The 12878-nt window shown below is 42.0% G+C and overlaps 1 protein-coding gene across 1 annotated transcript in view; it reads right to left on the reverse strand.

Moving 5' to 3' along the window:
- The window catches only part of SND1 (staphylococcal nuclease and tudor domain containing 1), a 452156-nt gene that overhangs the window by 155308 nt on the left and 283970 nt on the right, over positions 1-12878 (reverse strand). Inside the window, exon 15 of the mRNA XM_033195134.1 lies at positions 8242-8383. Coding sequence (XP_033051025.1) covers positions 8242-8383 — 142 coding nt within the window. The remainder of the gene's footprint in view (positions 1-8241; positions 8384-12878) is intronic.

Consider the following 12878-nt stretch of genomic DNA (forward strand, 5'->3'; position numbering starts at 1 on the left):
TCTTAAAGAAAAAGAAGGAAATGAGGAACTTCATTCAAAGGCATTCAGGGTGAAAGGACACACAGGCGAAGCTTTAGTTCACCATGTACAAGCCCACTACCATTTATCAAATCCTAGACACTTAGAACCTTTCTCAATGCCTCCCTTGTCATAATCCAGCTCCAGAAAGGGAGACAGAGAGGCGGAGGCAGAGGGAGAGGGAGAGGAGAAGGGAGAAAGGTTGGGAGAGGGAGAGGAAGGGGGAGGGAAAGAAAAATGCTAAAAGGCAGGAAAAGAGAAGTCTCGTTTTCTTGTCTTATCTCATACGAATAGGTAACTGGTTAATTGTAAGTCACCTGCTGTGATCCACATGGGAACTCCCCGTCAAGTGGCTGCTGCCTTCTAGATGGTTTGTACTACGAGTTCCATGCAAGGTGACTGGCATCCATTTCCTGCCTGCCTCACCCTGTAATTCCTCAAACTTATGGCAGTACCACCTTTAACACTAAGGAAATGCAAACATGGCATGGTGGACTCACTCAGTGAGTTGGCAGAAGACTCCAAATATCTGCTATAAGGCTCCTTAGATCACTTTGCACTGAAATCTCAAATTATTATTCTCTTCCAATTCAGGAGAAAAGTATTTGGTTTGTAGGCACCATGCCTTGATACCTGCTATGCTTATCCAACAGGGCTACTTCCTGAACTGTGCCTGCAGCATGACCCTGATACTTAAGATCTAATAAGGGAATTACAATAAGGACACTCAATATAAAGGTCATAGTAATAAGACAAATACTACACACCCACTGGGGCTTTTAAGTAAAAACATGAGGTCATGTGTCATGGTTCATGCTTACAATCCTAGCACTTTGGGAGACTAAGGCAAGAGGACTGCTTGAGGCCAGGAGCCTGAGACCAGCCTGGGCAACATAGTTGAGACCCTGTCTCTACAAAAAACAAACAATATTAGCCAGGTGTGGTGGCATGCACCTGTTGTCTCAGATACTCAGGATCTGAGGGAGGATTACCTGAGCCCAGGAGTTCGGGATTACAGTGAGCTATGATGGGGCCACTGCACTGTAGCCTGGGCAACAGAGTAAGACCCTGTCTCCAAAAAAAGGAAAAAAAAGAAAAAGAAAGCAAAAAATAAAAGCATGAATTGAGAGCCAAATAGTTTCCAAATATGTGACTCAATCTCCCTCTAGGCAAAATACTAAAGTAAAATGGGACACACATGACTAGTGAAAATAAAAACTGCGTGAACCACTTTTGCTCTCATGGAAGGAAACGTGTGGGGCTCACTAAAGGCCAGATGAGGAAAAATGATGCTTTTTAACAAATGCAGGCTGCCCAGGGATCTTGGCTTCCTTGCTAACTATGGACAAGAACTGACTGTGACTGCCTCCGAGACTGAAATCAGCACGCTAAGGAGGAGGCCACAGCAGCAGGCAGAGAGACCTTGAACAGTCTCAGTTCTGATGCTGTAAGGTCACCTGCTCACCGACCAAGCCTAAGGAAGGTGCTTAAAGGACTAGAGGGCACGAGTGTTCAGGAGGCACTGACCTGTTGGCTACAGCTGACTTCTCTAGCCCCACCTGCTATCCCATCTGACCAAGCGATCATTCTACATACAGGGGTGCAGGAACCGTGACAGAATGGCCAGCTGGCTTGGGCCAACTGCCACTCCCTATCAAGCTGTGGGGCCGTCTGCCTGAAAAAAGGCCACATAAAAATGGAAAGTGTCCACCCCACCTTGAAGTACAGAGGGCTCTCCAAAAGGCTGGGATTAATGAGAGCAGCACATAAGGGACTGCACCCAACAATTATCTTGGCATTCCCCTTGAGAATCACAACCCAAACTCCCTCCTTACTGCAAAGACATTTCCAGCAGAATGCCACGCTTACATAATGAAGAGTGCATACAACAGATATTTGCAAAGCTCTAGCAGGACAATCGCTGCCCAGACGAATAATCCTACAACATGAATAGCATGCCTATACTCACTTTCAGCTTTGTAGGTAGCTTTAAAAGACCAAGGGATCTTTCTCTCTCCAAGCCTACTCCCTCAATCCACATTCTCCATGCATCTTATCCCTTCTGTTTCTTCTAGATCACTGCTCCATTCACTATCCTTGTGCAGCCTTTCCTGATTCCTTCTCTTCAGAATTCAGACCAGTGCTTCTCAGCATTTCAAATCTTATGTTCCCCAGGATAATCTCTTACTCCATCTTTTTTATAACTTCATTTGCCAATATTTTGTTGAGTTTTACATTCTAAAATTGATACTATGAAAACAATAGGTGTACTGAATAGCCTTTTCAGCTATCCATATCTTCTTGATTCTTGAATAAGAATTACAGTTCTAAAAGCACTCAAGATGCTGACATCCTTGGAATGTTACCTTCACCCTTTGGCTTTTACTTTCTACACGACTTTTCCATTCTCTGTTAGATATTAGGGAAGTGCAATCTGTACTTAGTAAGTCTGTTTCTAACTTCCTACTTTTACTTTCCAGTCACCTCTAATCTACCTTTAATTGACTCAACTCTGATGAAATTGTACTGAGAGAGGTTACCTGTGACTTACTAGTAGATAAACAGCATAAAAGCACTTTCCAGTTTTTATATACTTGATGTTTTATGTAAACTCTGACACTGCTGATGCCTGGGAATTCTTTACTCCCTTGGCTTCCAGAAGAATGCTGTCTCGACTGTCTTACTGCTCTGACCGTATATTCTCAGTCCATATATAAACACTTAGCCCACTCCATGCAGGCTGGTGTCTTCCAGGGTGCCTACACTTTGTAAACCTGTCCTCTAGGCACTGTAACAGTTTTAGTTACTGCCTCTATGCTGATGTCTGCCTGACCTGAGCCTGAACATTCTCATGGATATTCCAAAACCAAACAAACAACCTGTTCCTAAAACCTATTCTTACTCTTATGTTGCCCTTAATTGTGGACATCTCAATCTATCTGATTGCTCAAACCTAGGACACTTTTACTTTCTCCCCACCACTCAACACCACCCCCTACTCCTGACCAAAAAGAAACCAGGCATTCCCAGAATCTCATCAAGTCTACCTCCTACTTTTCCAAATCTCTCCAATTTTCTCCCCAGATTTCAGACCTCTACAACTCTCTTGCCTCTTAATTGCTCTCCCAGACTCTTGCCCCTCATTTATTCCAATGTATCCACAAAAATGAACTTTCTTAACCCAAGTCTGAGCATGCTCCCCCCTTGCTTAATGCCCTCTCCAGTGACTCTGAAGGTCCACTGCGTAATCTAAAATAGAAGGACTAGCTCGTGTCTGAGTTGTCAGCCTGACTCCACGCTCTACCCTCCTCACTCTTTATACTCCACCAGTAACAACGGCTACATGGTTGCCCAGATCTACGCAGATGTTCATACCTCTAAAACTCTGCACACACTGCTATCTCTAGCTAGAATGTGCATCTCCTTCTACTCCCCCTCCCCAACACAGTAAACTCTTATATGTACTTCAAAACACAGCTCAAGATACCAGCACTTAGGGAGGTGTTCTCTGATGTCCACCTAAAGAAATAATCATGCCCTTCTCAGTGCTACTTCTAGACCTTGTCCATAATTATATTCTCTCATCTAGTACCCAACTTTACATTTTGTTTACATGTCTGTATTCCCTTGGGTGTTTCCTGAGACCTAGGACTGAGTCTTACCTGTGTATTCTTTGGGATGGGGTTTTAGGACAATGCAGAGTTCCTTGCTCCAAAGTCTCAGAGGGAAAAGCCTTCCTTCCAGCAAGCTTAGTCAGAAGTAGACTGGCACAGCTCCTTTTCTTGACTTATTTCCAGTAACGCGCAGGTCACAATTTCTATGATAGAGCCATAGCTATGTGCACACATGCTGCACAATCATGCCACTCCAAATTGAGGGGCAAGGTAAACTCTAGTTACAAAAACAATAACTCTTTGCAAGGGGAAGGAGCATATTTGTTGATGATCTGCTTTATAATGGGCTTGTTTTAGATTCAACTCATTAAACTCCAACAATCATGAGGCAGGAAGTTATAACTGATGTGTAAACTGAGGCTTGAAGAGGTAAATAACCTTGCTAAAGTCACCTGCTTATACACAGTAGAGCCATGATGCAAACTGAGATCTGCTTTCTCTTAAGACTTTTCCCTGTCCTGTATTCTTGCCAGGTTTCTGAAGAAACCAAAAGATGCATAATATAACAGCATACACTATGGCAGGAGAAAAATGTAAAAGGCTTATATTTTTATCACGTATTTGCTTCTGTGTAATCTATCTTTCACAATGTAAGTTAACTCAGGCAATGCCTTTTGAATTGCTAAGCTTAAAATAATGCCAAATACACACAGAAACTGGCTGATACAGAGTCGAGTGATCAGACTGCTTGTGTCTAAGCAACGTAAAACTAGAAGAATTCTGCAGGAAAACTCCAGCCAAGATGGTCTGTGCTCTGAGCCTGCTCCATTCAGGTAGTTTAGAGTTTAAAAGACAGAACTTCAATGTTCTCTTTCCCCTATACATTTGTGGCCAAGTTTCCCAGGAAGAATAATATGGTTTCTCTTTTTTACCTCTGGGATAAAGCTCTACATTGCCAAAACGATGCTTTTCTTTCTCAGCTGCAGAGCAGAGGATGAGTTGAAAATATACAGGCATACCTCAGAGATACTGCAGGTTCAGTTCCAGACCACTGCAGTAAAGTGAATATTGCTACAGAGCAAGTCACACAAATTTTTAGTTTTCCAGGGCATATAAAAGTGTGCACCCTATACTGTCGTTTAATAAAAGCACTTTATTGTTAAAAAATGCTAATGATCATCTGAGCCTTCAGTGAGTCATGATCTTTTTGCTGTTGGAGGGTCTTGCTTCCATGTTCATGGCTGCTGACTGATCAGGGTGGTGCTTGCTGATGGAGGTGGTGGCTGTGGCAAAAAAATAATGAGGTTTGCTGCATCAACTGGCTCTTCCTTTCACAAAATATTTCTCTGTAGCATGGAATACTGTTGGATAGCATTTCATTCACTTTAGAACTTCTTTCAAAATTAAAGTCCATTCTCTCAAACCCTGATGCTGCTTCTTGAAGTTTACGTAATATTCTGAATCCTTTGTTGTCATTTCTACAATATTCACAGCATCTTTGCCAGGACCAGATTCCATTTCATGAAATAACTTTCTTTGCTCATTTATAAGAAGCAGCTCCTCATCTGTTCAAATTCTTTTCATGAGATTTCAGTAACTCAGTTTTATCCCCAGGCTCTACTACTAATTCTAGTTCTTTTAGTATTTCTATCATATCTGCAGTTACTTCCTCCACTGAAGTCTTGAACTCTTTGAAGTCAACCATTAGGCTTAGAATCAACTTCCTTCAAATTTCTGTTTATGTTGGTTGCTGTTTCAACCTCCTCCCATGAATCACGAATGTTCTCAATGGCATTTAAAGTCGTGAATCCAGTCCAGAAAGTTTTCAATTTGCTTCCCAGATCCATCAGAAAAATCACTAATTATGGCAGCTCTAGGTTTACAAAACATATTTCTTAAATAGTAAGGTTTGAAAATCAAAATTACTCCTTGATACATAGGCTGCAGAATGAATGCTGTGTTAGCAGGCATGTACAATCTTTGTGTACAACTCTTTCAGAGCTCTTGGGTGACCAGCTAGCTGCAGCACTGTGAATGAGCAGTAATATTTTGAAAAAAAATCTTTTTTTTTCCTGAGCAGTAGGTCTCAACAATGGGCTTAAAATATTCCATAAACCAGGCTGTCACCAGATGTGCTGTCATACAGGCTTTGTTGTTCCTTTTACAGAGCACAGGCAGAGTAGATTCAGCATCATTCTTAGGGGCCTTAGGCTTTTTGGAATGGTCAATGAGCAATGGCTTTAACTTAAAAGTCACCAGCTGCATAAGGTCTTAACAACAGAGTCCACCTGTCTTTTGAAACTTGGAAGGCAGGCATTGACTTCTCTCTAGCTATCAAAATCCTGAATGGCACCTTCTTCCAGTAGAAGGCTGTTTCATCTACATTGAAAATCTGGTGTCTGGTGTAGTCACCTTCACCAGAGATCTTAGCTGGATCTTCTGGATAACTTGTTGCAGTTTCTACATCAGCACTTGCTGCTTCACCTTGTACTTTTATGTTATGAAGATGGCTTCTTTCCTTAAACCTCATGAACCAACCTCTAACAGCTTCAAACTTTTCTTCTGCAGCTTCTTTACCTCTGAGTGTTCACAGAACTGAGGAGAGTCAAATCCAGAGGGCTTTCTCTGGATTAGACTTTGGCTTAAGGAAATATTGTGACTGGTTTGATCTTCTATCCAGAACACTAAAATGTTTCCGTATCAGCAATAAGACTGTTTCGATTTCTTTTCTATTTTGAGATAGGTTCTCATTATGTGGCCCAGGCTGATCTGTAACTCCTGGGCTCAGCCTACTACTGAGTAGTTGAGAGTACAGGCATGCACCACTGCACTCAACTTTGTCTGGTTTTCTTATCATTCAATGGGTGGAGCAGTCAGAACATATACAACATTTATCAATTAAGTTTATTTACCATCTTATATGACTGTGGTTCATGATGACCCAAAACAGTTGAAATAGTAACATCAAAGATCACTGGTCACAGATCACCATAACAGATATAATAATAATAAAGTTTGAAATGCTGTGAAAATTACCAAATGTGACAGACACGTGCTGCTGGAGAAATGGCACTGACATACTTGCTTAACATAGGGTTGCCACAATCCTCCTAGCTATTAAAAAATGCAATCTGAAGTGCAATAAAAAGAAGTGCAATAAACCCGGATATGACTGTGCCTCCAACTCTCCAAACCTTAGTAAAAAGGCACAAATGACTGCATAAAAGGACTCCCTCACACACTGCCACACAGCCCTTCAGTTTACCATAACTCACATTAGCAAAAATAAAAGCACAGTCCTCCAATAAGGTATGAGTTTTTTTGCATCCCTTCTTTTGCATAGCTGCCCTGAGCTTGGTGTCACACTTCAATGAGTCCCTTCAGAAGGCCTGCAGAGTGGTGCAATGATCAAGTTTATAAGAGTATGCACAAGAGCCACAATGAGAAGTGACAGCCAAGCAGCAGCAGTGAGCTCCATAGTCATGTGTTCAGGGAGTGACTTATCTCACATAACTCAATCCATTTAGTGGGGGCCTGAGGGAGACCCTTATCCAGACAAGAAACTACCTGTGCCTTCTAGGAAAAGGAGGCCAAGGTGATCTGGCAGGAGACAGCAAGCATGACTCCTGTTTCTCTTTCCCCATAACAAATTCTATTCAATAATTCAACGTAAGAAGTGCTGAGACAACAGGACAGTAACAAAAAAGGCAAGGTGGGGACCATGTGCATCTGGGGACCATGGCAGGATATATCTTTTACAAGTGAATGAATATTTGTGTGTGCAGGGGTGGCTGGGCAGAGTTGGGGTGGTGATGGAAGTAAAATGACAGCTTTCCCTCAAAGACTGCAGTCTCTGTGAAGTACCAACTGGAAATAAATAACGATTATTTGCCAGCAGCAAAGAAATGAAGCAGTTTGTTCCTTGAATGCATAAATGTAAATTGCTCAAAGAGCACAGTTTATACATAGCCTTCTGGCTTGTGAAATATTAAGCTACCAGAAAAGACAGGGTAAGACGCACATTAAGTCAGCAAAGAAAGGAGCATCACTTGCCTTAGCACGTCAACCTTAGCACAACAAGAAATACTATTGATGTGGGAAGAGTGTGTGAAAGCAACGTCATGGCTGGGGTTTCGTAAAGGACTGGGATCTTAATGGCATTTGAAAAGAATGAAACGGAGACAAACGGCACTGCCTGGGGAGGTACAGGTGAAGAGTGTCTTGGCTCCACTGAGACCTCCCCACAACTAACATGGCATGGGTGGTCTGTTTCAAGGGGGTAATGAATGCCAACTCCGAGAATTCCATCGTTGGTATTTTCCTAAGTCTCGAATTTCCTTTGCTTTAGCTCTATAAGGGCTGCGTGCTTTCAAGTTGCTCTACTCCTACATCCTGCGCTTGGTAGAAACGAGGAGCAGAAAGAGGGTGCAGTGCTGGGTCTGCAGTGACAGGAGGATCCAATCTAGAAACTGTGTTTGCATATCCCAACCAGAGAGGAAAAGCATGCTGGTGGGCTCTAGGGCCTACCCAGAACACAGGGGAAAGGAGGGTATGTGGCCTCCAGGGATGACTTCTGAGCTCAGAGTAACATGTAACACATAAGACTTACCTGCAAGCAAGAAGGTGATAAGGCAAGTTTCCTTTGGCAAATAGAGTTTGAGACGAGAACCACTGAAGACGTATTCCACCACAGCTTCAGAACGACCTGCCCGCTGAAGAAAAGGCAGGAACTGCTTTGCTTTTTGGGTATCCTGATGGAGAAAAGAGGAAAAGAGTAACTGGAAAGTAATGAAACCCACGTTTCTGTCTTTCTAGTCTAGGACAAAAAGTTTGGCAGGAAGCTAAGCAAATAACCCTATTTATAGACATTTCTGAAACCAAGACATAGACATGATACTCATGAGGCCTCAGTAGAAGAAATATAGTTAATCAACAGTTTCCAGAACATTCTCATTGACTTAAATACTCAGTTAAAAGGGTGCTTCAAAAATGAGACGTTCACACCAGAGTTCCCTGGGGCAAGAAGAGCTCATCTTCCTTTAACATAAAATTGAGGGGCCAGGTGCAGTGGCTCACGCCTGTAATCCCAGCACTTTGGGAGGCCAAGGCAGGTGGATTACCTGAGGTCAGGGGTTTGAAACTATCTTGGCCAACGTGGTAAAACCCTGTCTCTACTAAAAATAGAAAAAAATTAGCCAGGCATGGTGGCACATGCCTGTAATCCCAGCTACTTGGGAGGCTGAAGCAGGAGAATTGCTTGAACCTGGGAAGTGGAGGTTGCAGTGAGCCAAAATCGCGCCATGTGCACTACAGTCTGGGCAACAAGAGCGAAACTCCGTCTCGAAAAAAAAAGAAAAAAAGAGGTAAGAAGACCAGTACTAACCTTCTATTTAATCTTTAATATTCATCAAAAAAAAAAAAAAGTGACACCTAGGCTATGTCACATAGTCCCTATAACCCTGTCCCAGGAAGCCAAAAGTAGTTTATCTTTAAATAGGTTATGTAAGATTCAGAGCTCACAGTTTCTTAACCTTGAGAAGAGGGCAGCCTTCTCCAGGCACTAGTACAGCAATTCCTGCTCTATGTCCATTTTGGGGATGAGATGATACCTGGGGCTTACTGTTCCTACCCAGGGAAATCTCGAACAGCAGGGTGTGGTCAATTCAGAGAAATATCACTTCATGTCAGCATGAATCGTTATAGAAATAATACAAACACATAAAACGGAATAGCAGCTTAAAAACTTTTTTTCGTGCATCAACACAAAGTCTGTGCGTTCTATCCTCCAGAGAGCCAAATCATGGACATTTCGACTCTCAGAACTCTCAGCCACAGAGAAGCGAAGGGCCTTCAAAATTCTTTCAGTCTCTCAAGCTAATTAAACAGATAATAGAGTAAGTGAGCATCAAAATATCACATTGCATATGCTGGGGAAACAGTCACTGGATTTTAGAGTTTTAGGTTTTCAGCCCAGCCAACAGAACTGAAAACTCCCTCTGAGGACACCAAGTTCTGCAAACTTTCCTGACTTCTGTGACACAAGCAGTCCGCACCCAGCCAAGTTCTTCCTTTCTGACTCTTCTAGCAACAGAGCTATTTTATTTAAATTAATGCACATTAGATAATGAAAACATAACAAGCCATCAAGTATTTCAGAGCAGCCAAAGGGGCTCCTCTCATTCAGAAGCAGCGAGGTAGGCTGGGATGAAAACAATATTTATAGTAACTAAGATTCATGCTTCCCATCAAATAGATTCCTAGAGAAAAAGACAGCGATCCATTCTCAGTGTCTCTAACAGTACGGTGGTAAAAGGCAAGGTAACCACGAGCTTTAGTGGGTTGGAAACTTCCCCACTGAACATTTAAGCAACACATTCTCCTACACATATACAGCATGAAAAATGCCTGTCTGGCAGCTGGCTGAAGTCCAGAACAGTCAAGCAAGATAAATGCTCCATGAGAAAGCAAGCACTACTTGATTAAAATCCTTGTGCCATACTAGTCTAAGTCTGGGACATTATTCATGAACTGAACCAGTAAGTCAACAATAATTATCAAATTGATTATCGCAAATCATGAGGCAACCTAACATCTCGGAAGAGAAGGCCTTTTTCCTCAAGATCAGAGCAAACTATATTTTTCAGAAATAGACTGCTGCTCATCACTGTCCTTTGGATGTAGTTATCTGGAAAAAGTGCTTATAGGAATAACAACGGCACACACACAGGCATGCCTTTCATGTTTGAACTAACAAGGAGGTTGCAGCACACTCTTCTTTTTTTGCTAAACTCTTACTTACTTTATAAAGAGAGAAACCTACTCAGACTGAGAATAATCAAGGAGCCTCAAAGGGACCTAAGTGCTACCCATGTCATAAAAATCAATACATGTTCCTGACTCCTCCCAAGTCTCAATGCACAACTCAACAGCTCTAGTCCAGAAATGACACATGGGAAGATAGTCAAGAGGATGACATATCATTGATTACGGCAAAGATGAGAAGTGAAAGCCAACTATGAAAATCAGGCTGGGTGCAGTGGCTCACACCTGTAATCCCAGCACTTTGGGAGGCCGAGGCAGGTGGATCACAAGGTCAGGAGATCGAGACTATCCTGGTTAACATTGTGAAACCCCGTCTCTACTAAAAATACAAAAAAAAAAAAAGAAAAAAGAAAGAAAAAATAGCCAGGAGTGGTGGCCGACACCTGTAGTCCCAGCTACTTGGGAGGCTGAGGCACGAGAAAGGCATGAACCTGGGAGGCAGACTTGCAGTGAGCCAAGATCACGCCACTGCACTCCAGCCCGGGCAACAGAGCGAGACTCTGAAAAAAAAAAAAAAAAAAAAAAAAAATTCAGAATATTAAGTTGACAGAATATTAAGCTGACAGAATATTAAGTTCTTATAAAGTCAATTAAATTGATTATAAGAACCCAAAGATGTTGGCGCTTTCAAATCTCAGTCACAGCCACACAAAGGTGTGTGTCTTTCCTTGTCATCTCAAGCACTTTTTTGCTTGGCATGTTCCTTTTCAATACAAGCATTCTTGAAATCTTTAATATTTGTTAGGAAGACTGGCAAGTTTCCTCAGGTGATATAGCTATAAATCCTCCCTGGTAATTCAGTTATGGAAATTCTTTATTTTAGAAATTCTGATTATACCATTATAAAATTGACTGAATTTGCCTTCCAAAGAGAGAGTGCAAGTAGCAATGTGCTTCAGTCTCTTAGACACATTTCCAGAGTTAATAAGAGCCAGGGAGACAGAGATTTTCTCTGAAGAGAAGAGAAGAGAAGAGAAGAGAAAAGAAAAAAAAAACCTGGCCGGGCACGATGGCTCACGGCTGTAATCCCAGCACTTTGGGAAGCGGAGGCAGGCAGATCATTTGAGATCAGGAGTTCGCGACCAGCCTGGCCAACATGGTGAAACCCTAAAAATACAAAAATTAGTCGGGTGTAGAAGGGTGTGCCTGTAATCCCAGCTACTTGGGAGGCTGAGGCAGGAGAATCATTTGAACCTGGGACGCGGAGGTTGCAGTGAGCCCAATCATACCATTGCACTCGAGCCTGGGTGACGAGTGAAACTCCATCTCAAAACAAAAAACAAAAAACCACCCAAAACCATATACATAAATGAAGATTAAAGACCTTGGATTTAAAGAGATAACAACTACAGGACTTGTTACACAGAATGCTCACTTCAAGGCAATATCAAATATTTCTGCTTATATATCTATATGCTAAAGCTTTCACTCTCAGTTTTCATTGCTATTGCTTACTTACATAAGGTCTGGGATTCTATTTGCCAGTTTTCTGCCACTACATTGGCTCATAGCTTTATGAATTCAAGTAAATAAATTCGCTGTGGTTTTTTTGTTATCTACACCAATATTCTCCTCCACTGGTGTAAATAATCAGGAAGCAACTGGATTTCTGACAAGAGAAGCCTTTTTTTGTTGTTGCACTGGTAGTTTTCACATTACCTGTGCTCTATAACAAACTATACGTAAGTATTTTCCTGTACTCTTAGAAAAGCTAATTTAAGATTGCATTAGCTACATTTAACCTGCTATTGTGGATGGCATCTCTTTAAGGAATGTTTCTGCCTCCTCAATGCACCTTGAAATTGAGAAAGTAATGATGCAACAAATGTGCCTGGGGTGACTTCATTTCAAAGGATTTTAATATCTATGTCTCAAACTTAGAGGAATAGGGTTCTGAATGACCCTCCAGAATGGCAGGATGATCCTTAGAGAGAAGCAGAGAAGCAAAGGTTATAAAAACACCTTATTTATAAATTCTCACTCCGCCCTGACTTCTGGCTGGTCAGGCCAAATCTCTTCCAAATGTGGGTACATCTAATTTATGGCTATAAGACATCCCCTTCAGCAGTTAGATTGGAACTTATCTCCACAAAGTACCTTGCTGTGTATACAAACACATGTTTAAAATAATTTGGTATGACGAATTCCCAGGCTTGGGAGAATGGGAGATTTGGGTGGATAGGTGGGAGAGCAGAGGAAGCAGAATCCTTGTACAGCTGGCACAGGATAGAAGTGTCTGAAAGACCACCACCCCAGACAGCCAGGTCACTGAGCTGAACTACAGAAATCACAATTCTGTGAATTCTGGAACAGAGTTTAGGCTGTCGGTGTGCACTAGATGTATGCAAAGTGATTCCCATGATTTCTCCAACAAAAGTCCCCAAATAGTAGGCATGAAACTAGAAAGGGCTGGTGAGAGGTAAA

The sequence above is a fragment of the Trachypithecus francoisi genome, unplaced genomic scaffold, assembly GCF_009764315.1.
Source record: "Trachypithecus francoisi isolate TF-2019V2 unplaced genomic scaffold, Tfra_2.0 Lachesis_group4, whole genome shotgun sequence".
Classification (NCBI taxonomy): domain Eukaryota; kingdom Metazoa; phylum Chordata; class Mammalia; order Primates; family Cercopithecidae; genus Trachypithecus; species Trachypithecus francoisi.